Source organism: Protobothrops mucrosquamatus, unplaced genomic scaffold (genome assembly GCF_001527695.2).
Source record: "Protobothrops mucrosquamatus isolate PMUCROS unplaced genomic scaffold, P.Mucros_1.0 scaffold229, whole genome shotgun sequence".
Classification (NCBI taxonomy): Eukaryota; Metazoa; Chordata; class Lepidosauria; order Squamata; family Viperidae; genus Protobothrops; species Protobothrops mucrosquamatus.
In genome coordinates, this window is record NW_015386580.1 from 725,923 (window position 1) to 751,775 (window position 25,853).

The 25,853-nt window shown below is 38.3% G+C and overlaps 2 protein-coding genes across 2 annotated transcripts in view; both read right to left on the bottom strand.

Annotated features, from left to right (window-relative positions):
• Window positions 1–3,302: 3,302 nt before the first annotated feature.
• On the bottom strand, window positions 3,303–9,714 carry LOC107285945 (CUB and zona pellucida-like domain-containing protein 1). Its single transcript, XM_029283788.1, has 5 exons — window positions 9,630–9,714; window positions 8,059–8,085; window positions 7,026–7,201; window positions 4,785–5,149; window positions 3,303–3,797 (listed from the first exon to the last, which is right to left on the bottom strand). Exons 3-5 carry the CDS (start codon window positions 7,173–7,175, stop codon window positions 3,602–3,604), a joined length of 711 nt encoding a protein of 236 aa, XP_029139621.1. The 5' UTR covers window positions 7,176–7,201; window positions 8,059–8,085; window positions 9,630–9,714; the 3' UTR covers window positions 3,303–3,601.
• Window positions 9,715–11,499: 1,785 nt separating this feature from the next.
• DMBT1 (deleted in malignant brain tumors 1) overlaps window positions 11,500–25,853 on the bottom strand; it is a 17,707-nt gene continuing 3,353 nt past the window's right edge. The window contains exons 3-12 of the mRNA XM_015814226.1: window positions 25,644–25,688; window positions 24,008–24,319; window positions 22,611–22,634; window positions 20,355–20,693; window positions 20,190–20,228; window positions 19,675–19,704; window positions 19,351–19,425; window positions 18,337–18,384; window positions 15,235–15,385; window positions 11,500–11,542 (exon numbers count right to left, since the gene is read on the bottom strand). Coding sequence (XP_015669712.1) covers window positions 11,500–11,542; window positions 15,235–15,385; window positions 18,337–18,384; window positions 19,351–19,425; window positions 19,675–19,704; window positions 20,190–20,228; window positions 20,355–20,693; window positions 22,611–22,634; window positions 24,008–24,319; window positions 25,644–25,688 — 1,106 coding nt within the window. The remainder of the gene's footprint in view (window positions 11,543–15,234; window positions 15,386–18,336; window positions 18,385–19,350; window positions 19,426–19,674; window positions 19,705–20,189; window positions 20,229–20,354; window positions 20,694–22,610; window positions 22,635–24,007; window positions 24,320–25,643; window positions 25,689–25,853) is intronic.

The following is a 25,853-nucleotide window of genomic DNA, read 5'->3' on the forward strand; positions in this document are numbered from 1 at the left end:
TAATAACATGAAACTTCAGCTTTTTACTTTTATATAATAATATATAAAATCCATTTCTATAACACCAAACCTATCTAATCAGCAAAACCCAAAATCAAAGTTTCATTTTTTCCACCTCAATCACAAAATCCAAAAGCGGTTTATGAGTAGAAACAGAATTAATTGTGTTCTTTTCTTTATGCAAAGCAGTCAGTTTAAGCCATCTTTGCTAACTAACTCCATCAACTTTTGCAGCCATTCGTCCATTGTGAGGATCTAAGTGTCCTTCCATTTTTGTGCATAAAGTAATCTTGCTGCCATCAACATATATAACATCAGTTATGATGCTTGAACTCATTTTTGAAAGACTAGGAGAGTGAGGAGCTGCCTCACCTCTGGAAGATAAATATTGCACAGGGCAGGAGCAATGGCAGAGAAGGAGCTCTTTCTAGACCAGACATGTCAAACACAAGGCCCAGGGGCTGGATGTGGCCCGCGAAGTGGTTTCATGTGGCCCGCGAAGCCATCCTGGAAACAGTAAGGGAATGGCCTCTGCTGCCTTGGCCCTGGCCCAGGCCGGCCGGGAGCCAATGTACAATTTTGTGGTGGCCATCTATGTTGAAATGCATTCAGTCTTAGCTCCACAAGGCTGTCTGGAAACAGCGAGGAACCAGGCCCTGCCACGTCGGCCCCACCCCCTGGGTGCATGCTGGGGAGGTGTCACCCTTTATGAGGAATGAAGAAATGCACCATCGTCTGGAAGTGGCCAGCAAATGGCCCTCGCCTACTTCACATATCCGGCTTGATGGGCTCTGCCCTGGTCCCACCCCTTTCTGCCAGAGACCCTCAGATCTGTCCCACTCCTGCCCAGGCCCCCACAGGCATCCTTGACACGAATGATGCAGAGCTGGCCATGCCCACCTAGTAGGCCACACCCACTCCCTCCATGCCCACCCAATAGGCCGCACCCACCCGGCCCCCAGAGGGCAACCACAATGCTGATGCGGCCCTCAATGAAATTGAGTTTGACACCCCTGTTCTAGACCCTGCTAGTCAGAGTTCTTTGACTGACGGGTCTGTAATTCCTGCCTTACTGGGTGAGATGGGCTGATGCAATGAGACAAATATTCTTATAGATTTTTCCATGGTACTTAACAATGAGGTAGCCAGATCCACAGGTGAGAAGTTTCTCAAGCTCTAACCATGGTGAGGTAACACTAATTTCTGCAAATGTGCACATGTGGGATTATTCAAAAAATATTCTTGATAGTGTGATATGAGACTAATCAGACTTTTTCTGATTAGCAAGTAACATACAGCTGTGTAAATACAAGGTGTGCTCTGGAAAATTGGCATTCGTCTCATTCTTTCTCCAAATGTAGTCCTAAAACATTATTATGTGAACAGGTGTGCATGACTGAATCAGTACTATTGCTGAAAGTTAAGCCTACATGTCTGAAAGCATGCTACATTTTATTTTAATGATTCTGGATGGACATGGCCCCATTCTGGTCTGATACTCAGTTACTCAACTGCTATTTTTGTTCAGGTGAATCTCTTTAAGCTTTAAGGTATTCCATTCAAGCGCTGCTCTTTAATTTTATTATAGTAATTTGTTTTAGGGACATGGAAACTAAATTATCCCCATTCTTTTATAGACTCCAGGGGACCTCATTCCCATTCTGACTTTTACATAGCAAATCTCCCTTTCTTTTTCATTTTAGTGAGAAGTTGGTTTTCATATCAATAAAAATTGCCAGCATGGTCCCTTCAATCCAGTTTTGGGCTAAAGTTGAAATGAGGATTAAAATCTTCATTTTCTTCACACTAAAGTGCCAACGTGGACTGAGTATTGACTTTGGCTGTTTGCAAGAAAAAGTAATCTGCACCTAAGACAAAGCTGTTAGAGAAATATTGTATGCAAGTTTGGCATTGGAGTGTCTATATTATATACAGTAAACGTCTCTGGTGACACTTAGATTTTGAAACTTCTACTTGGGGGAAACCATTAAAGAGTCTTTTCTTTGGTGAGAAGATCTTGTTTAGGTTGTTTTCTTCCCCCATTAGCTATGAGAAATTTCTTTTGAACTATGCTATTAATTTTGATATGATTTTTAGCACTATTGTATTTATTTCTTATAAATGATTGGGTATAAATGGATAAAGAAATAGCAAAAGTAATCTGAAATCGCAGAAAGGGTTATATGCAGAAGTTATATATTTGTCCATTGTCTACTTCACAGAAGAGCAGAACTTAATAGTAGAGGATTTTTTTTTTACTACTTGAATTAGCATAAGAATTTTGACAGTGCGCGAATCACCGTTAAACCAAAACATTTTCTAAATGACACAACATATAATAAAAGAGTCCAAGGCTACCTTTCTTCTCAAGAGAAAAAGACCAAAAGATCTTTAAAAAAATAAAGGAATCAATAGTGCAGTAGTGCCAGTTCTTCAGTTTCCAAATAAAAAGCTGCTCTGGTAGTTGTAGGTGTGAGAGAAATAAAGAGCACAAAACTTTATATTGGTAAATTATAGATTAATTTGTCCTGAAGCACAGAGCCAAAATTCTCTATTGGGGCAAATCAAAACAAGTTGAACAATGCAAAATTATTATACAATACTGCCATCAGCCAGAACAGAATTTATTTCCTATTATATATTCCTATTATATATTCCTACATGGAATTAGGCTGATAGACCATTTTAACGATATTATGATCCATTCTTGCACTGTAACATCACTTATTTGTCATTTAGACAAAGGTCCTTACAGGACATTAGATTCAATCTGATTTTATATTTAATTATTTTCTTTAGAACAGTTTGTCCTATGATGGATTACAATCTTGGATCACAGTAGAATGTTCCATTTACATATTTGGGTCATAATGATAGAGCAGAAAGGATCAAAATCTATTTACTGTAAATGGCTACAGGCTTTTCTTTTACTCCATGCTACTGAATCTGGGTGTATTGCACCCTTTAAAATCTAAAATGCACTCTTTGACTCTTTTAACAAAAGTATTTGATATGGTTTCCCTCTCTATACTGTCCAGGTTCCATTAATTCTCCATTTGTGATGCAAATTTAGCAGAACTTGCGCATTAAATAATATCCAAATTATTATTGTTATTCTAAATGCTGAATGACATTTGAGTCAATTGAATAAAACCTAGATATAGTGGCCTGTAGCTTCACAAAATAGAAATATATTATGTGTATTACCAAATGATAAGAATAACATTTAACTTTGTAATGATGATGGATAAAAACCAATTACTCTGACAATTTTCCCCAATGTGATTAAATACTCAAAAACGGAATGTTTCCAGCTATCTTTATTTATTTTGCTAGGTTGTTAAACTAATTAAGTATGATGAATTAAGGCAAAAGAGTTGTACATCTTCCCACATCAAATCAAAGTGTACCAGATGACAGGAAGGAGAAGATAGATAAAAGCACAACAGTGAAAACATTTAAACACTGAATAGTTCAATTCTGCAATGTAATCATGTAAAAATTGTCATTATTGAGAAAGATTTGATTCCTAAGAAAAGATCATACGTTTGATTACATTCAAGCTGCTATTCATTTGGTAAGCATAAATAGCCCAGAAAAATTATTTCCATGTTATTCTGTTGCTTTTATAGCAGCCTTGGTAGCAACGAGAGGAATAAGGTTCTTTACACACTAGTATTTTGCAACGAATATAAACTGTGGAATAGCTCTTGCTCAATGTGAAGGATTTAAATCTAAAGCTGATGCTTCTCCTGTTCCTTGAAGAAAAAAGTTGGTATGTGCTATCCATTTTGCATCTGAAAGAAATAGAACAAAGAAAGATGTTATTTTTTTGATAGAACCTGCACAAATACAATTTCACTGTATTAAACTAGCAATAGAGTGCTCCAGTGAATATCATGCTTGAGAGTATTTGCTCATAGATTTACTATTTGCAAATAGTTACATATTTGCAAATAGATTGTGAGTCAACCAATTCTAATAAAAAAAACACAAGAATGATAAAAGAGGAAGATTTTAAAATGAAAAATTTTGAAAAACCATACCTTATATGGGACAACAAACATTATGTTGAGCACAAAAAATGAGTAAGGAATACTAAGCCAAAGAAACTAGAAGCCCAAGATAATGGAGTGAATCAGAAATAGGACTCAGTCTCATTTGTACCAACATATTTACAATATGTCTTCATATCATTTGGTCCTTGCAAACCATCCTTATTTCCACTTTCATGTATTTTTGTGGTTCAATCCCATTCACTTTCTCCATATGAACAACAACCTGTATTTAGCAATTACAGTTATCTACCTTGTCAAAATTGTGAAATTTGATGCATTTGATGATCAGGAAAGGTTTTCACAAGAGAGAGTTGGAAACAGAATTAGAGACTAAAGATAACTGGTATATAACAGAAAGATTAAGAGCATGTTGGCAAAAATAATGGGAGGGTGGGATGGGATCCAATAACAGATAGCAAATGAGCCAGTCAAATCTAAGTAGTACATAGAGTATTAAGTTAAGTTATGTTTGGTGTTAAGAAACAGAAGGAAATGGATCCAAATGTGCTGGGCTATAACTTATTTAACCCTAGTTATCATGACCCTTGGCTGGTTGGTTTGGTAAGCATCAGGTTGAGAAAAGCTGATTCAGAGGCATTAAAAGAAAGCTTCCAGAAAAGTATTCTAGAGATACAGATAAAGTAAAGACAAAATTTATCTACATAGGATAGAGAGGCAAAAAAAAAGTAATGATTCTGTGAAGAAATACTGATTTGTTAGCCTTACCCTTTATTTATCATGATATAAGTTTCAGTTTTGAAGTCGTAACGGTTAGGGGATGCCACACAAGAGTCCATGAATAATATTTGATTACTATTAAAGCTGTGGAGTGTGGCTTGGATAAATGCATTCTGGTTCAGGTTCATAAAGTAACCCATGTTATTTATTGGCTGTGTAAAGAAAGGTGACTTATAAAATAAAAACTCCATATGAAATTTTGGCCCTTGATTTGTGCATTCAAATTCATCAATGTTGTGGGTGACTTCCATATTTCTGCTGAGCTCCATTTTGCAGGTGAATTGAAACTGAGGATTTACGCCATTCCCAGAGCTGCTCACAATATTGGTAAAAGTGCTTATCTTCCCATTATTCTGTTAAAATACCAAGCAAAATATATAAATGCAATCATTTTTAAAATATTTGATGTTCACCTATGATTTAGTAGGAAGAATTGCTGTATTAACCCTCTATTCTTCTGAGAGAGGAACTAAAGAATTAGATAACTTCAATGGTTTCACAAATATTGAAATATTTCCCTCCTATAGTTCTTTTAAGGTAAAAATATCAGGAATGAGAGACGAAGAGCACAGAAATCTTCAAACTGTATAGCAAAGTCTCTGCACAGGAGCTATTGTAAACCAGAAAGTCTTTATTCAAATTTAAAAAATGAAAATATTCAAAAACTGTTTTAAAACTAAGGTCTTAGGAAAGACTGAAGAATCTCCCACTCTCTATCACTTGCTTTTTTTGCAGGTGCTATGATAGCAGGCACATTGGCAAGGCTCGTTCTTCTGAGAAAGATAAGCCATTTAACTGCTTGTACATTTTTTTAAAGACTGACAAATGGTGTATTATCATTTCTGCATTTATAGTACAGCTGTAAGAAATGCAACAGCAACCCACTTTCTCTGGCATTTTCATGCAAGATGTGCCTTTCTCTCTAGGTAAAGAAATAATAAGCTTTCAAATGTAATCAGGATTTAGGAAATGATAAAATTCATTGGCTAGCTACATATGTTCATAGTAGAGAGTGCATCGCATCACTCCAGTCACCATTATCTACATATGGAAAGAAACGATGACAATGTCTAATACTCAGATAGCCAGAAAATCCATCATGTCTCGGAATTGCTTTTGAATTTCTCTAAAGCAGGAGTTGAAGTCCACATATTTTAAAGTTGCCAAGTCTGAAAAACACTGCTCTAAAGCAATTCAAAGGCACATGACTGAATCCAATGTCTTGATCTGATTGGATATCAGATCATTTAGAGCAGTGATTCTCGACCTTTTTAATGCCACGACCCCCAACCGGTCGTAAGTCGAGGACTAAACCGGTCGTAAGTCGAGGACTAAACCGGTCATAAGTCGAGGACTAAACTGGTCACAAGTTGAGGACTACCCAACTGGTTGTAAGTCGAAGACTTTCCCTGCCCGGGAGCGCCGTGCATGTGTGGTTCCGCCCCCTGCGCCGGCCAAGGCGTAGCTGGCAAGCGGCAGATGCGGAGCAGGACGACCACCAGCTGGCCCAGCTCAAGGGAGGTAAGGCACACGCCGGAAAAGGGAAAAAAAATGGCGGACAGCCTTGCTTGGCGACCCCCGTGAAATGGTCGATCGACCCCAAATGGGGTCACGACCCATAGGTTGAGAACCGCTGATTTAGAGTGTGTGAAGAGCCATGTATACTTATATTCGGAAAGGGATACTGAATACTGTACTGCATTTTCAAACCATAGAATTATTTTTTTAAAAAAAGAATCAGAATTTCTTTTCAAGAGGCAAAATTCTATGATGGCTGCATTTCAATAAGTATTTTTCTTTTGCCCTTAATCTCTCACCAAACCCCATCAAAGTCTTACAGAACCCATTTTAAAAATTCCAGAGCTAGACTATTTATAATGAAGGCAAATAGATTATTTAGACTCATCTACCTTGATTAAGACATTTATCACATCACTTAGGGCTATATAATTTATTACTGGGTTAACTGGGTCCACTTAATCTAATTTTGTTATTGTTGGTTCTGGCCATTTGGTATAAAGTGTTTTAATATCCACTAATTTAGGTGATCAAATATTGGTTAACATCTCCAAATAAGAATTAGTTACAACATCTCCTTAAGCACAATTTATTGCAGGAAAAAAATTGACACTGTAAATTTTTGAGATTTTTTTCATCCTTAAACCTTCTAAAATAACAATCATTCCATTATAGAGAATGATTATATCTGTCATATTATCAGATACTTACTTCCCGTTTGGTTCCACAACCATCATATGGTATATAGAATGTAAACTTATCTTCTGAAATGTCAGGTGTACAGGTGGCATCACTTATGTACAAATTACAGTCAAGGCAGCCCTTTGAAATGAGATATTGTCTCCCAATAACTGCCTTCATGTATTCCGTATAGCAAGAAAGTGTTACTGTACAGTGAGAAAGGAAATGTGTTGTCAGTAAATAGAAGAAAATATATAAAATTGTAACCAGGTTTCTTTGTAAATGCCGGTATCATTGATTTACCATTAGTTAAATAACAATTCTTATGGTACTTCCAGTAAGATTTTTCACTCTATATTTCCATATTAGTCAGCAATCAGTTCATATTGTTTTACTATTATAATTATTTATTAGATTCTTTCAAAATCGTTTGATATGATTGCACGCATTAATACCAGGGCCTTATTAGCTACAATGCTCCAGGTGATTCAGTTGCAGCATCCTAAGTAATGAGTTGCTGGCTTTGTTTCTTCCTATGTTCCCATCAGTTATGTTTTTGCCACAATCACTTTAATCAGTAATTAAATATTTGAAATCTTCTCCACCCTTCACCATGACCTTAAGCAGCAGTGAATTGGAAGGGACACTTCTGTCTAATACACCCACACACCCTTGTGCACATGGATATTTGCGGTGGTTTCCAACAACTTTCAAAACTTTGATCCTTTGTGTGTGGGGCAATTTGCTACTGAACTCCCTTTTTATGACCCTGTAGTCCCTACTCGAGATAGAGTCGGGGTGGAGATGGAGCATTTACTAGCTGGATGCTCTTCCTGACATCTATATGGAGTTCACAAAAGATTTTTTTTTCTTTGTGTCCTAGGAGAGAAACATCTGCCACTACCTAGGATTGAAGTCTCAGCCTTCTGAAATGAAGGCAAGCACCTTCCATGCCACTCATTTTGCTACTGAATATAATTATCTGAATTCTTATGTAATGCCACAGGCATTATTTGTTTAATGAAAATGTTTAATGAAGTAATTGAACAACAATAAAATTTACCAAAATCTGTGGTATCTTCTGGAAGAGCTATGAAAGAAAAAAATAATATGATTAAGGCATCTTTTACAAATTACCTTGTAGAAGTAACTTAGAACTATTCTTCAAATACAAAGCAGCTAACCCTTGGAAAATACCAGGCTTACTTGATCCTGTGCCTATTGGACTAGAAACCAAGCAACAATCAAGCAATGGCCCCATGACTGGCTAAATAAATCATGGCATGTGTATTTGGCTAGGATTCCAACCAGATATTGCAATGAAAGTTAATGGTGTAACAACTGGGCATATAACCTTACAGCCTGCTTATTCTAGGACTGAGAGAATGAACAATATTGTCTCAGATATCCATATTCTGTTACTGTATTGCTAGTTCAAACATTATATGAACAAAGAAGCATTAGCCTTTTGTTCAAAATGAACATTAAACAAAACAAGCATGTGTAGAGGAAGCAAGATTGCATCTGGAAAGAAAACTGAATACTGTATGTTAGAAGTCTAAGGAGTATATGGTATATGTTAAATAGAAGAGATCTGGAGGTTCAAAAGAGGGAGATACAAAATCTTGAAATTTAAAGTCTTAAGAGATTCAATTCAGGATCTTTTTAAAAAATCATCATGAAAATGAAATTTACAGGATGTGATTATTCTCTTTGCCAACATTATGGCCACAAAACATTAGTTTTCTAGAACCTGTATAAGGAATACCAATTATGAGAATTCAAACTTCTTTACCAATCAATAAAATGAGTTTCCTATAAGCCTATCTTGGAATACCAACAACTATAAGGTTCCTACATGGCTAATCACTGGTTGTTTTGCAATATAACTTTCCCACAATTTTATTTATTCGATTAACATGGGAATATCTGGATTGGGTTTTGTATGCTTCAGATGGAGAGTGAGTTATCCCTGGAAAATACAATATCTGGTTTGGAGATATCCCCAAATTGGAGAAGGAATCAGGAGCAATCAGGAAAAGAAAACAATATAGATTTTTTGGGGGGGATTTTTAAAATACATTTCTGCGGCACGCCAGAAACCGGTCCACACAAACAAGTGAAACCCCATCCGCAGGAAGCAGGCAGCATGTGAAACCATGCCCCCACTGGTCTGCAGAAAAACTTCTTTCCACAGAACCCTCTCCACAGTCCCTGGTGCCCAAAAGATTGGGAGCTGCTGTTTTAAGGGATACTTTGTAAATGCACTGAGTTTAAAAACATGTTTAAATTAAACAAAGCTATTTTGATCCTGAGCTCTGATCTATCAACAGATACAGATTTATTTGACATATACTAATTTGTGGAACAAGGTACAATAACAATAATCACATGCATATATGTATGTTTTATGTATCACAAAAACATTGCTTACTGGCTATCGTGGCCACTGTGGTCNGTAAATGCACTGAGTTTAAAAACATGTTTAAATTAAACAAAGCTATTTTGATCCTGAGCTCTGATCTATCAACAGATACAGATTTATTTGACATATACTAATTTGTGGAACAAGGTACAATAACAATAATCACATGCATATATGTATGTTTTATGTATCACAAAAACATTGCTTACTGGCTATCGTGGCCACTGTGGTCGTTGGTGGTGGTGGTGGTGGTAAGGCTGTTGAAAAAAAAACATTTGCAACACTATTATTCCATATTTTAATTTATAGAGTTTTATTACCAGGTTTTCCCAAATTGTACTCTTCTGCAATATTTGCAGAGTCATCATTAAGCTATCTCAGAGAATTGGGAGATATTACGGTATGTTTAAGAAGACGTAATTTGTTGTTTTAAAATATAAAACCTGTCTTAAAGTTGAGCTGGAGGGAAAATGAAATGCAAACTGATGACTAGAGACAAAAGCAATTGTCTTCTTCCATGACCACAAATCTACCATTTAGACCAGTGGTGGCGGACCTATGGCACACGTGCCAGAAGCGGCACTCAGAGCCCTTTCTGTGGGGACGCGCACCGTCGTCCCAGCCCCGCCTCCCCTTGTGGCCCCCTCACCAGCAGCCCCCCAGAGGAGAGTCACCCCCAGGCACGGGCCGCACAGAGCAGCGCAGCCAAGCACATGGCAGCAGGGACAAGACTCCGCCCTCATGCCCTGTCGCGTGCAGATGATGCTGCAGGGCGCGGGCAGAAGGTGTGGCCGCCATGGCACTGCGGGGCCACTGGGCGATCTGTGGCAGGCTGTGAAGGCGGCGGGTGGCCCTGCAAGATGGGGTCAGCGGGGCCAGGCAGGCCGGGGGCAGAGCAGCGGGGCGGGACGGGGGACGGGGTGGTTTTGGGCACTCGGTCTCTAAAAAGTTCGCCATCACTGATTTAGACATACTAAACTACATGTAGGGGGATGAACTGCTCTGAAATGATCAAGATTGCAGTATTTTTTTTCCTCTGTCAGCTGCCAACCTAGGCACATATGCATCTGCAGAGAAAGGAAGAAACAGGGGGAGATTAAATTTCCTTAGAAGCACCTGAAGGCTGGCAAGCAGGGTTCAGAAGAAAGAAGTCAGAACAGCAGAGACAAGGGAGGGAGTTTTCTTCTAGGTTTGGTAAGAGATGCTGCTGGAGTGAGAGGTGACTTGACAAGTTATAGAGCAGAGGACTGCGAGAGCCTGAATTCCATTGGTTTCAATTCAGCAATTCAACTAACTAGTCATCGAAAAAATATTTAATGTTTGTGACAGTGGGCAACTAAACTAGAGCATTTTCACAGGGAGGGGCCATTCTGGGCCAGAAAAATATTAAAAATACTTTGATCATGTCCAAAGCAAGTTCTAAGGATATTCTGGAATCCTTTGCCAAAATCAGATTTGGAAGTTTCATTCTATCATTTAGGAACGGCCTTGCTGTAGGTCCTCCTCCTTGTGAAATTCATTCAGTTTGTACATTGCCTGCTTCCCAACTATGGGAGCTCAGAAGAAAGCAGAAGGACTAACAAATAATAAAAACAACATGGCAATGACTCCCCCCCCCCCAAAGATGGAATAATTGGGCAATAACAAGCACCCATCCACTTTGTACCTTTGTTTTTATTTCTATACTCTCAACAACTTTATTTTTATATTTGTAGGTACAGAGAACATTAATTCACAAAAGGGGTCCTCTGTATATTGAAGGGACTCAAATATTCAATTGAGATATCAGTGAAATATAATAGTTCTTTTAGGAGAGAATGGCAAGAAGTGGAGTAGTACCCAAATTACTGGTAATAATATAGAAATTGGACAGGAGAATGATTATCATGGAGCAGCCTTACTTGGTTAGTGTCAAAAGGAACCTCCCTGAAGAGCTATCACACGTTCCTTCGGAAAAAGTGAGTGCGATCTTAGTGAGTGTTTATGTTAAGAGTAAAACAAACTACATCTATCCATCGAGAAAGCACCTGAGGTTGTTTAAAAAGGTTTACTTCCACTACAACTCTTTCCCGGTAGTTTCTAGTGTTGTTTTAGTTCCCACGTCAACCTAGTAATTTCCAGCCTGTGGAGAAAAAGATGAGTAAGTGAATGCTTTCAGAATTACTCGAAACTACCACCGCATCCAGACTTCCATTTTTTTTAGTATGTTAAAGCTGTCCTTCCTCAACTACTTCCACAGAGGTTGTTCCATTAAAACAGAGATGGGCTACCAGGCATCCAATAATGCTCTCAGAAACCTCTGAATTCCTTCCTTGTCTTCTTTCAAACCAACTACAACTTTGCTTCAGTTCTGAGGCAAAAAATGTGTAAAAAGTATTTATGTGAGCCCTAAGACAGACATAGCAGAATTCTTTAATCCACAAACCTGAGAAGGAAATGGGCCATGCGGATGGCCTTAGCAGATTACCTCTAAAACAGATAGAGGCAGATCCTGCTCTGGCTATTAATATTCTCTCCATTCAGGAGTTACCTGAATCTCCCCTCAATGCTAGGGACGTGGCTGCAGAAACTGCCACTGATCACACGCTTGCACGCGTGCTGACATGGATGTTGTCAGGATGGCCTGAAACGTGTCCAGGTGCGACATTTCAAAGTTTCTGGCAAAGGAGACACGCACTGTCTACCTTTAATGGGTGCCTTTTATGGGAGAGTAGAGTAGTTATCCCAGCCTCACTGAGGTCTAGGGTCTTGTCCTCTCTGCATGAGGGACATCCAGGCATTGTGCGCATGAAAGCGCTGGCGCACAGCCATCTTTGGTGGCCTGGGCTTGATAAAACCATCGAGGCTCAGGTGCACGGGTGCCAACTGTGCCAACAGTCACGGCCTGAAATGCCTCAGGCCCTTGTACACCGGTGGGAGGAGACACACACACCTTGGTCAAGGGTACATTTAGATTATGCTGGGCCTTTCCAGGGGCAATTCTTCCTTATCCTTATTCCAAGTGGCTAGAGGTTGTACCTGTCTCCTCCACTACTACTGCCAGGACTATCCAGGTGCTAAGAGGAATCTTTGCAACCCCATGGTCTTCCGGATGTTCTTGTTTCTGACAATGGTCCTCAATTTACATCTTGTGAGTTCCAGGCTTTCCTTCAGGCCAACCTGATCTGGCATGCAACGTCAGCAAGCGGAAGGAATGGTGCGCACCTCCAAAGACGCAATCAAATGACTAATACATGGCAGCTGGCATCACAGGTTAGCAGATTTTCTTCTTGCACACCACACCACACCATGCACTGACACCGGGAAGAGCCCAGCTGAACTCCGCTGGGGTCGCTGCCTCATTACTAAGTTATATAGACTGCATCCAGACCGGGTGGCTTCACAGGTGTCACAGCCGTGGGCACCTAGCAGGCTTCAGGTGGGCGATCCAGTCTGGGCTAGGAACTTTGGTCCTGGACATCTCTGGGTCCCTGCTGTCATCTGTAAGATCTCTGGACCTCTATCATACGAAGTTGCCTTGGATGATGGCTGTGTTCTTCGCAGACACATAGACCAGCTGCGTTGGAGATTGGACAGCCACATTCCCGCTCCTGGCTCTGCTCTGGGGGGGGGGAGGAGGACCATAATATGCATTCTGGGTCACAGATTCCCAGGGGTTCTGGGTCACAGGTTCTCAGGCCTAACAGGGCCTCACAAAATGCTGAGGCTGTTTGGGGGTCATCCCAAGATTCTGCAAGTGCTCCAAGCAGGAATTCCCAGGATAGGGAGTCATCCCGCACATCTGTTATTGCTCCAGACAGGGAGTCAGACTGGGGGTATCCACATAAAACACATACAGCAAGAGAAAGGGAATTCCATCAGGGGCACTCTCATAATTCAGCTATTGCTCCGAACAGGAAGTCAGTAGCAAGGGGGTTTGCCATAGAGGCGGCTCCTGACTCTGGCACCCCTGGCATGTGCTCGGGGGCTACGGAGTACTGGGGCACTTCCGCCACTCAGGCCTCTCCACCTGTTGGCCTTGGGCTCGAGGGACATTGTTCCCAGGAGGAGTCCATTGTGGACTTGGGGATTTCCACCCCTCCAAGGTTTACTGGCTTGGACTCAGAGGGTCCAGCCAGTCAGCAGCTGGGGAAGGTACCTGGGTGTTTGGGGCATCCAAGTCCTGGCCTGCCTAGCCTAGTAGGCGAGCAGGTAAGCCAGGCACCCTCACCGGCCCTTAGAAGGTTGCAGCGGGCCAAGTGCCCCCCTAAACATCTGGGGGATTATGTGAGGTTTCTGTCAATATGGGAGGAACCTTGCTATGAGGTCCCTGAATGAGGGGGTTAACACTTAGGAGGAGTCTCATATGCTATTTTGATTTTGGATATGTTTTATTTGAGTTAATAACTATTTTGAAAGGTGTTTGCCTGCGTGCAGACCCAAGCATTTCCACCCTCCTTGCATTTGAATAATGCATCTGTGTCATCATCCTTACATTGCACAATACACCTGTGCGTAAGCCTGGTGTGTTTCATCTGGGGGGAGGGGTGTTGTGTCCTGAGCCTGCAGGAGCTGACTGCTGGCTCAGAGTTGTTGCAAATGGTCCCGGGCAATCCCAAAAGCTGCCCGGGACCAGACAGAATGTCGCCAGCCTTGCGCGCATGCACAAGGCACGAAAGGCTAAATTTCTATTGGTTCACACTGTCCAGGCTTCTGGCCCTATAAAAGGCCTGCGTGCCTTTTACTGTTTGCTTGGTGTTGGAGAAGAAGAATAAAGTGTTTGTTACTTGTCACCATGTGTCTTCATCATTTGCATGCGAACGAAGAATTTAACATTTATATTCTATAAACTCAGCTATATAAATTTTAAAATAGTAAAATAAAATCATGCAATAATAGCAGCACTAATAACAAGCCAATGGTATGGTTTTATTTTGCATATGTTCTCCCTAACAATTCAGTTTTTCAAAGCCAAAAATGTGGGACCAATCTTATTTCCAATGGGAGGCTACATCATGATACATGCAATACTATAAATAGAAAGCAGAGTCACTTATAAATTTTAAGCATATACTATAATGCAAAAATGCATAATATTCCATCACATTCAAAATTATAATTTGATTAGGCTTAATGAGGTTATAGGCCATTTGCGATCCTGTGTTTTCACGATCAGCATTCCTGGTATAAAGCAAGTACAACTAAATTGTCATTACACTCTGCTTTCAAAGAGGCATCTCTCAAGTTATAAACAAACTTCAAATTACTTGAAGTTATTACTTCAAATCAGTTATTATTTTCAGAATTTTCAGCTGCAATAGATAGAATTTTCTTGCATAATACACACTGTATTCCTTTGCTGCTCTCTAAGGTTCCATTTGTAAGAGCCTCATATATTGAGAACAAAAATGGTTAAGTTAAGCAGAAATTGGACAGAAGGGGAAAAAAGTAATGAGGTTCTTTCCATATTTTTTTTTAGTCTGAAGTGCTGTAACCTATAGCTGTTTTACAAGATCAACGAAATCTCTGTGTATATGAGCAGAGAGCAACATAAATATATATACATTTCCCATTTTATTCTTAGATCTTTGTATTCTTGCAGTCTTAAGATACAATGGATAATAACACATATTTTAGTTTATAGATCACTCTCTTATAGGATAGAAGGATTGAGAAAATGCCCTGGGTTCTGTGGAATAGTTCCCGTAAAGCTTTCAAATTTAAAGTATGAAATATGTTTAGTTAGAACAGTTTGTAACTAAAACAGAATTTGTGGCAGATTAATAAAATGATTCAACAGCATTTTCATTGATGAGCTAGCAGATCCTTTATTACCTGAAAACTTCAAATCTTAGTTCTACATGACGTCTTTCCTCCACCTCTATGTCCCAAACACAGTAAGAATTCTTTGGGTAGTTTGAAGGATAGAATGGACTTTTAAATGAACCTGAAGGACCTGTTAATTTGCAGCCATAGAGACATTTGCCTAGAGGGAAACAAATTAATAAAGGCCAGTGAAGAACTTTATTAGTATAAAGTGTGTGTGTGTGTGTGTGTGTGTGTGTGTATGCGCATATGTATAATTTAAGTGAAATAAATACACAGAAACTCCAGGAAACAGCACATGCTTACATAGGTCAAATAAAACCATTTATAAAAGCATTCTGGGAAAAAGAAAAAAAAATAACGAGAGGAAGCAACCTATGTTCTCTGCAACTGGGTCAATAAAAACTCAACTGAAATAAGAAGAAAAAAGCAGAATGCTAAAGACAAATCCATTGTGTGCTTTTTAACTTACCTGAGAATGGGTTAGTGAAAAAAAGCAAGAATATATTGTAAAGGGAAGACATTGCCTAACTATGCCAAAGGTTGGAAGTATCCTTGCCTATGTGATTCTATCTTTTCCAGTTATAAAGATGTTTGAGATACATAAAATTTTAAAACTGAAAATAGTACCACCCAATTCATACAGTACATTATTGTCAAACATGAGAGAAACTGTTAAGCAAGGAACTGAACTAGGGGAAACATAACTAAACATGGGATCTATTAGTTTAGATTTATGACCGGCCGTACTCAGCATGTGGTCCTCAATGGAACTGCATCTACATGGAGGGAAGTGTGTAGTGGTGTGTCCCAGGGCTCTGTTCTAGGCCCAGTGCTCTTCAACATCTTCATCAACGATTTGGACGAGGGGATAGATGGGGAACTCATCAAATTGACACCAAGCTGGCAGGGTGGAATATCCAACAGATTTTTAAGAAAAAGATAAAATTTACACCGCAATTATTTTTATTGGGCATTATGGAAAATTTGGACCTTAAGGAAATGAATTTGATGTTGTATTGTATAACAGCAGCAAGGTTATTGGTTGCTCAAAATTGGAAGAAGGAGGTATTACCGACTATGGATGATTGGAGATTGAAGGTGTCATATTTTGCAGAAATGGCTAAAATTTCCGCATATTTGAAGGATCAATCTCAAGAAAAATTCATTTTGGTATGGAGAAGATGGATAGATTATATTCAGAGAAAGTATGAAATGAATAATTATCATATAGCTTTTGATTAAACGTTTTTTCTTTTTTATTATTTCTATATACTTAATATAATTTATATACATATTTTATATTTAAGTTTATTATTGTATATTAGAGTTAAAGTATGATAATATTTGTTTGTATTATGTTTGGGTAGTTTTATTTAGATTTGAGATGCTATGTGATTATCCCTGTATTCAGTTCTGGGAAGTCCGGGGGTGGGGAGGGGGGAAGGGGATGAAGGGGTAGAATTATATAAAATTTGGTGTATTTATATGTTATAGAAAAATAATGTATTTTTTTTGAGAAGAGGAGATGATCGGCTAGTACCCCTAAACTGCATCCGAAGGATGTGGAAAAGAAGGTGATGGGATGTGTAGGATAGTTGGAAAGGAGGAAGGAGGAGAGGGTATGGGTTGGAGGGGAAGGAAGGAAGGAAGAGGGAAGTAGGTAGGAAGGTTGAAGTAGTGAGGGTGGATGCAGGGGGGGGGGACCGCTGATCATTTCTGAAAATATATTGACTAGCTTTTCCTTTTTGTTTTTTAATGAAATGCACCACATTTGTATTATATGTTTATTTGAAAAATTAATAAAATTTGCAAAACCCAGAAATTGACACCAAGCTGGCATAGCCAACACTCCAGAAGACAGGCTTAAGATATAGGAGGATCTGGACAGACTTGAACACTGGGCGCTATCTAACAAAATGAAATTCAATGGTGAAAAAAGTAAGGTTCTACATTTAGGCAAGAAAAACCAAATGTACAGGTATAATATAGGTGGTACCTTGCTCAATAATAGTAACTGTGAGAGGGATCTCAGAGTCCTAGTGGACAATCACTTAAATATGAGCCAGCAGTGTGCTACAGCTGCCAAAAAACCCAACTCAGTGCTGGGCTGCATTAACAGAGGGATAGAATCAAGATCACATGAAGTATTAATACCACTTTACAATGCCTTGGTAAGGGCATACTTGGAATACTGCATCCAGTTTTGGTCACCACGATGTAAAAAAGATGCTGAGACTCTAGAAAGAGTACAGAGAAGAGCAACAAAGATGATTAGGGGACTGGAGGCTAAAACATGAGGAACGATTGCTGGAATTGGGTATGTCTAGTTTAACGAAGAGAAGGACGAGGGGGGACATGATATCTCAGGGGCTGCCACAAAGAAGAGGGAGTCAAGCTATTCTCCAAAGCGCCTGGGGGCAGGACAATAAGCAACGGATGGAAATTAATCAAGGAGAGAAGCAACCTAGAACTAAGGAGAAACTTTCGGACAGAACAATTAACCAATGGAACAACCTGCCTCCAGAACTGGTGAATGCTCCAACACTGGAAGTTTTTAAGAAGAGACTGGACAGCCATCTGTCCGAAATGGTGTAGGTTTTCCTGCCTGAGCAGGTGGTTGGACTCGATGACCTCCAATGTCCCTTCCAATATTATTATTATTATTATTATTATTATTATTATTATTATTATTATTATTATTATTATTATTATTATTATTATTATTATTATTAAAAGGATTTGATTGAGAAGGAAACCTCTATTTCTTTTGTAGCTAAGTATTCTGTGTTTCAAATTTGGTGAGCAATTCCTTTTCAGCCCTTGACATACTAAGGTGGCAGTGTGAATGCCAGATAATAGTAGGCTAACTATGTGTTATCTTGTGGGTTTTTAAAAACTATTATTATTTTAATATGTTAAAAAAAGGAGATGTGGCTTTCAGTGAAGGAAAGGAAAACCACTTAGATCACAATCCTACATGTGTACAGCTGGAGAAAATGTCAATGAATTAGTTTCTGAAAAAAATTGTTCATAGGTTTTTAATCTTAAGTTACTTAAGTGATCTTAAGTTAATTGATGCTGAAAAGAAACTTCAGCCTGATAACTTACCAGATGGAGTGTGCTTCTGAGTGATAGGAAGAGTTATAGATTTTGATGCTAAAAGAAGGAATACATAAAAACACAGTTGCTTGAATAATGACAAATCTCAAATTTAAGCATCTTACAATTAATATTTGCTTTGAATCCTCTGTTCAATTGAGATTTTGCATGATATGAGTATTAAGGGATACCTCAGTTATCTTCATTCCACATGCAGCATGTATTGTGATGATGAGAATGTTGGCTGATTTTGGCCAACATCGGCCAGAAATTATATTTGTACTTAGTATTCCATTCCAAAGAGTGTTTGGAACATATGGGAGAACAGATACTCCAGTTGTCCACAATTATTTGAAGCACCATTTGCTTTAAGAGCTTATTAAGAACTCAAATGCCTAGTGAGCATGAGTAATAGCTAGTTGCAGTCCAGAAACAACCCTCCTTGCACCACATATAGGGTTGTAACAGTAACCTCTAACCATAAACACTATCCAATTACTCTCATATATGTTCACCCACCCAATATTTCAAAACCCATTTTGCCTTGAGTGATGTTATTTAAACTTTGATTGAAATCTCTTTCTCTTTCTGTTCTTGGAAGTAGGCGAATACTTGAAGGATTGTTTCATTTGATTATCTCTACCTACCCTATTAGGTCTCACAAGCCTTTCACCAGAATAATGGTATGTTTATATGCACATACAGAAAAGGCCAGCTGAATTTCCCACATTTTACAATCCCAGGCAAGAATGTTGAACCTTTCCTACTGCTACTTAAATGCATTTATTGAAGGCTAGAATACATTTAACATATCATCTAGATAGACTGAATAAAAATGGTGGAATGGAGGGTGTGCTGAGAAAAATAATGGAGTGGAAATTTTCTATATTTGCATGTTAGAGGCAAAATGAGCTTGGAATATTTTGTTTGTTTTGCATGAGGAAAAGAAGTCATCACAGAAAGTTCTAATTCTAATTCTAATTGTCCAAAACAATTAATCAGGAGATTGGTTAGTCTACTGACCAGGAATAATTGGGTGTGGTGTGCTTGCTGCAGGTACAGGTCTAGTAGTTGGATGCTGAGTGGTTAGTGCCCAAACTGGTAATAAATAGAGCAAATATAATTTAACATTAGGACTGAAAATAATTTTAAATGCAAAAAAGGAGGTTATTTTAGGAAGTAAACCAAAAAAACCTTCTAAAATAAAAGAACTTAGAAAAATGCATTTGCTCAAATAAAACATCAGATTAGAGGTTCTATAATGCAACGTATCAAAGACACAAAAGAATACATTTGCAGTATAATGCAGAAATCATGTTGATTAAAAAATTACCCAAATATAAATACCTGGGACTTCTGATGTATTTTTTGTGGGAGCTACAGAAACCAAAAGAAAAGAAATAGCTGAGTTTGAAGAAAGGAAAGGAAAAGAGACACAAGAATCTGATAATGTAGTTGTTTCTCTACAGAATTGCTTTAATTATTCTCAGGAATATTCTGCAAGCCTATCTATTAAAATCAGAAAGTATAATTTAGAATATATGACTTTGGCTTTTTATTTACAGCCTACACAGAGCCTTCACAATGAATCTCTAGTATGCTAATTTTCACAGAGAGGCTCCTAATGGCAGGAATTTAAAAATAATGATTCAGTTTTCAATGAAAATAAATCTGAGGCATAAGACATATGTTTCATAGAACAGATGTCACTGACATTTTTTATATTACTAAATAACATTATTCAGGAATTTCAGTATTCCCTAATTGTGTTACTAATTTCATGTTACTAATTTCATGATATGCAAAATGAGATCATTTCTCAAATACACTATTTGCTGTTTGCAAAGACAACCGATACTTACTAGGTATAATGGGATTCTTTGTTGTAAGGGAAACTGTTTCTATGAAAAAAAGCAAAAAATACAGAAAGTAAGCTCCTCCTCTGAGTGATAGAGAAGTATTCATAATATTTTGCTACGAAGGCTCCTATGAAATCATTTTACACTAACAATGATGGAGATGGTTACCTGAGCAAATGACCCCAGCGTCTTCCTTGTGGCCACAACGATGAGTTCCCCAGCCTGGATTGGAGCACTCTTCTATAGACGATTCATTCCCCTTGCACTGAACATTTTCTAGGAGGATGTTGCCAGTGCCTTGCCCAAAATAGGCTTCATTGGTGGCCTCCATAACTTCTCCACAGGCAAGTTGTCTGCAAACTACCTTTGCATCTTGTAAGTCCCAACCGTCATCACAGACTGTTCCCCAGTCCCCATTGTAGAAGATTTCAAGTCGACCCTGGCATCTGTTTTTTCCATTCATCAACCTTACAGTCAACGAGCTTGTTGTTGTTACCAAGGCACTTTCTGCAATTGTCAAAAGAATATAAACAGCAGTTTTTTCACCAATGACACATTACATTGACTCTTTGAGGGTTTATTTTAAAAAGGCATATCAGTGTTTCCCAACCTGATTTTTTTTCAGATAACATTCTGCCTTTGTGTATCTATGTGCATGTGTTTGTTTGTGTGTGTGTGTACAACTTTAGATATTGTGACCTATGTTCCCCTTTAGATAAATGGGGTTGAATGGATTTAAGAAGATACATCTTTAGAGCTGGCCACAATTGCTGCCTAATCTACAGATCTTTGGATCATTTACAAATTATTTTGTATATTTGAGAAATAACTTTCAGGTTCTTTCCCCTGAATACCAGAGATGAAAAACCTGTTATTCTTTACATCATCATATAACCAAAGATGAACATTTTGAGATCTCCACCTCTTTTCCAATTGATTTGCTTTGGTTAAATTAAATTAAATGGCCTTGTCTTTGGTTAGAAGCTGTAACGGTTGTGAGAATATCTTTGGGAGGCAGGAGAAAGAACCGCAGCCAAGAAAACATCTGATAAGAGGAGTCAAAATCCAAAAAAGGAATGAGGATAGAGAAAGCACCTCAGAAGGGACCCTCAGGAATTCTGATGAAAATAATGCCAGGAGGAGGAGGAGGAAAGGTCTTTCAGACTTGTTTGTCTGTTACTGCCGTGGTCCCCAACCTTTCTGGCACCAGGGACCCGTTTCATGGCAGTTAATTTTTCCACGGATTGTGGGGAGGATGGTTTTGTGCACAACCTAATTCAAGTTCATGTGCAGATGAAGCTTTGCTCACTCACCTGCCACTCTCAGGGCCCGATTCCTAACAGGCCACGGACTGGTATCAATGCTCAGCCCGGGGGTTGGAGACCCTTGTGTCACTGTTTCCTTATAATAAGGTAATATTAATACTATTGATTTTGGTTTCCTGATCTGGAGTACCTGAAATGGCTGACAGAAGTGAACAAGTTTGTTGCATGTCCCCAATCCCTTCTATTTCCACATTACAGATATCATTTCAAAAGAAGTATGAAGACAGAAGCAGAATTACTAATATAGTGCTGCAACACTTAGTAATTATTAGAAACCAGAAGAGGTTTGCAAAGGAAAGGGGACAGAAGCTGAATCTGCTCATCCTGCCATCCTATACCCAATCAAAATGTTTTCTGCTGCTGCTGTTTTGTTTTAAATGAAGAGAGAAAAGCTAGGACCCTCCAGAGGTTATCTACTGACACTTATGTGCCCCCAGTGACTTCTTTTTCTCTACCTGTTTCTGTCAAATATAAAAAACTTTAAAAATATTTAATTTGAAATAATGCTTTTAAAAAAGCATTACTTTATTTTTATTTCTAACAGTGACACTGGAGTCCCCATTATTCTCCCAGACATTATTAGAAAATTATGGAATACCTACAATCCAAAGCTTTATTTGCAAATATACTAATCTGCTGCCCCTAAAAAAGTCAAAAGTAAGTTGGGGGTGTAAGCTTGGAGGGCTAGAGAGAGTGGCTGAATGCAATTGCCCTGTTTACTTTCTGAGAAAGAAGTGTATTTTAAGTGCCACAAGTACTACGGCAGCCAGTCTGGAAATCAGCACTTCCACCATCAAACAGCTATTTTGGATATTGGATACCCATAATATGTTCATAACACAAAAAATGTTCCCAGTGCTACAGAAAGTTCTGTTTGGGATGTGCCCTGCATTACATTACATATTTTCCTGTTCACATCTTATTAGTTCTTCTGGTATATTCCTTGGATGTACAGATTTTGGAAGCTCCTTTTCAGTGAAAATAAAGTTGGATGAATATTATTTTTCTCTGTCTTGTTAAAGACGTTGCTGGTTTCTATTTCCCCTTAAATTATGATACAAGGTTTTAAGTAAAAATAGGAATTTAATAAAATACATACTAGGTGCTGATGTGGTGACAGGACCTAAAAATAGAAGAAATAATTTCTGTGGGTGAAAATGACACAATAATGATGAAGATGAATTATGGGGTTATAGTATATTGCCATTATTATTATCATCATCGTTTTTTTCTTTTATATTTTTGTACTCTTCTTTAATTTGATATATTGAAGTAAAAGTGTCCCTCTTGTGAAATATGATAAATAAATGAAAAATAAACAAATAAATAAATAAATCTATAATAAATCTAATCTAAAATAAAACCTGGCTTAAAGTATAGGAACTGATCCCTGTTGTTTTTTTGTTTTGAGACTATAGGTAGTGCTTATTTGCTGACTGCATCTGAGTCTTCCATTTACATTATTAAATTGTGTGGTTGTTGAGCATGACATCACATGATCATGATTTGCAATGTCTTCCTGCCTTTCTCATTGACTTTATTGGAAGGTGGCCATGAAGATTGCAAATGGCAATCATATGACTGCAGTACGCTGCAATTGTTCTAAATGCTTACCACTTGCCAAGTGCCCAAATCATGATCACAGAGATGCTGCAAAAACCATACCTTCAAGGACCTGTCATAAGTCTCATTTTTCAGTGCTATTATAATTTGGTTGGTAAGCAAGCACTACCCATAAACCAATCTACAAAGATGGACAACGCAATGCAGCATCCCAAACAAAAAATAGATTAGCAGACATTTGGTTCTTAAAATAAACATAAAGCTCTAGCCACATTGTAACTATGTTTTGTTGGTGAAATTTGATTACGATTTCTCATTTCCACCAGTAGCGTCATCGGCTGAGAGACTCGGAATGCCGAGCTCTTCAGCCGAGTTTTTTCTTGTTTGGGGACCCTAAATGGGCCAGAAGCCGCCCCGGAGAGGTGGCAATGAAGGAAGGTACTTCCAGGGATCTAGGAGAGACGGCGGTCTCTCCGATCGGTCCAGGAGAAGCCTCCCAGAAACTGACAGAAGAAAGGCTAGCTAACTCCATTGTCTAGCCCTAGCTGTAAGTAAACGGAAGTCACAGAAGCTCTACCTAAACTGATTGTAAACAGTGTGTTTGAAGCTGGGTAAGAACTAATTTTCTCTATCCTACTTATTTTCCTGAAAAAAAAAAGAACTTCCAAGAAATTTGATTACAATTTCTATAGCTTTGCCTCACTGAATTCTAGAAGATTATGTGAGCTCTGAATATAAAGGCTATATGGGAAAACATGTGAAAAGCATGTGGTTTATAATAAGATTCTTCCATACTGTGGTTGAATAAAAAAAATAATTCCAGATTGTACTTAGCCAGAGATTTTTATTCCATTATCTACCAGGTCTCACTTTAAATGAATTTACTGAACTATACTGTAATAATTTTATTAAAACTTAAGCAATTTAGATTACCTGAGCAAATGACCCCAGCATCTTCCTTGTGATGACAGTTATGAACGCCCCAAGGTTTATGAGAGCATTCTTCAAGAGAGGATTCGTTCCCTTTGCACTTCAGCTCATCCAGGAAGATGCTGCCAGTTCCTTCCCCAAATGCAGCATTAGGTAAGGCTTTGATGGCCTCTCCACAGGCAAGCTGCCTACACACAACGTGTGCATCATTCATGTCCCAGCCATCGTCACAAATTGTTCCCCAGCTTTCATTGTAAAAGACCTCAATGCGACCACGACATTTGTCTTCTCCATTCACCAGTCTCAGAGATTTTTCTTGAAATGAAAATAAATGCATATTGGACTTTCACCTCAGATATCTAATTTTCAGAATTCTTAATTACCAAACAGAGAGGAATCATCTCTATTGTTCTGGTTTATCCATATAATACTGTACATTAAAGTCAGTCAATTTTATTCAAGTCTGAATATTTTTTTACTTAGTCTTGAACAGAACAAAAGTAGTTCCGTAGTATGGTATAAAACCATATGCTATCTCTCTATAGCCTAATTCTATCCCTTGGCAGTTCCAATCAGCATGACCACAGGATTCTCCTTTGAAGATTGTAAAACCAGAGTAATAATTCTTGTAATTGAACACATGACTTTTTAAATAGAAGACCCAAGATAACAGGATGATTAGGTCTTTTTTAGAACATAGGTACAGTATGTACTGTACATATTTACATACATAGATCTAGATTAAGCAAGTTTATTTCCCATTTATTTTGATGAGCTCCAAGTTAAATCACAAGTAACTTTTCAATAGGCTTTAATTTCAGGAAAAACACTATGTAATTTCTCATTCACAGAATTTTGCATAGGTCTCAATAGCAAAGTCATTTGTTTAGTCATAGACCTGGATAAAATAACTTCAATAAGAATTGCAGACATTTCAGTAATAACAATGAAAACTAAGAAAGTTGAAAATTAGGTGAGGGACCACATACTAAATGCACATGCTTGATTCAGCAAAATATACTTTAGTTTCAAAACATATACTATTTAATACAATAACTTATTGAAATATGGTTTTATATGTGCTGAAGCATTCAGGATCACCTACTTTGTAGACTTTCAATATTCATCTCATATAAAATGGCTGTGTGCATAGAAAACAGCAGGTGTACAAGTGGTCCATTATGCCTGACATGACATTCATCTTTTCACAAACATTATCAAATATATCATGAGCTTGATAGTTCAAACATTGGCTTGATTTACATATTAACTGGTCCATGGCGATAGAGTGGGAAAAAATCCTTGTTAGATTTATGACCTTCTCCAAAAGTTCAAAGCAACTTGGATGAAGAGCACCCCTTAATTTTATCTTTATGATCTTGTGAATTAGGTTAAACTGAGGGAATGAGTGGCTCAAAGTTATCCCCTGAGTTCTTAGGGTGGACCTCAATCTGGATTTCCCCCAAGCTACTCCAAATCTTCACAGGTACTTATTATTTCAGATATTGTTCAACAAAGGAAAAATTTAGAACTAGCATGTAGTAACCCCTTGCAACCAGCTGGAAGTGCTGTAGGTTTATTGTTACAATATGTATTATTGTTACAAGAATGCAAATCCACTTCAGCATATAATAAATACCTCTTCTTTCCTGCGTAGTCAGCTCTGCGGAGAGTGTAGAAAGTTCTGACAAAAACAGAAAATTATGTTATATGACTCAGAAATTTAACAGAAGTTCTTTTCTATCATGGCTGTATAGAAATAAAGACTCGGCGGAAAATCAGGCGGCGGCTTGGGAAGCAGCCGCTGCCGCGGCACTGGACCGAGTCGTGCCTTTGCGGCCTCTGACCC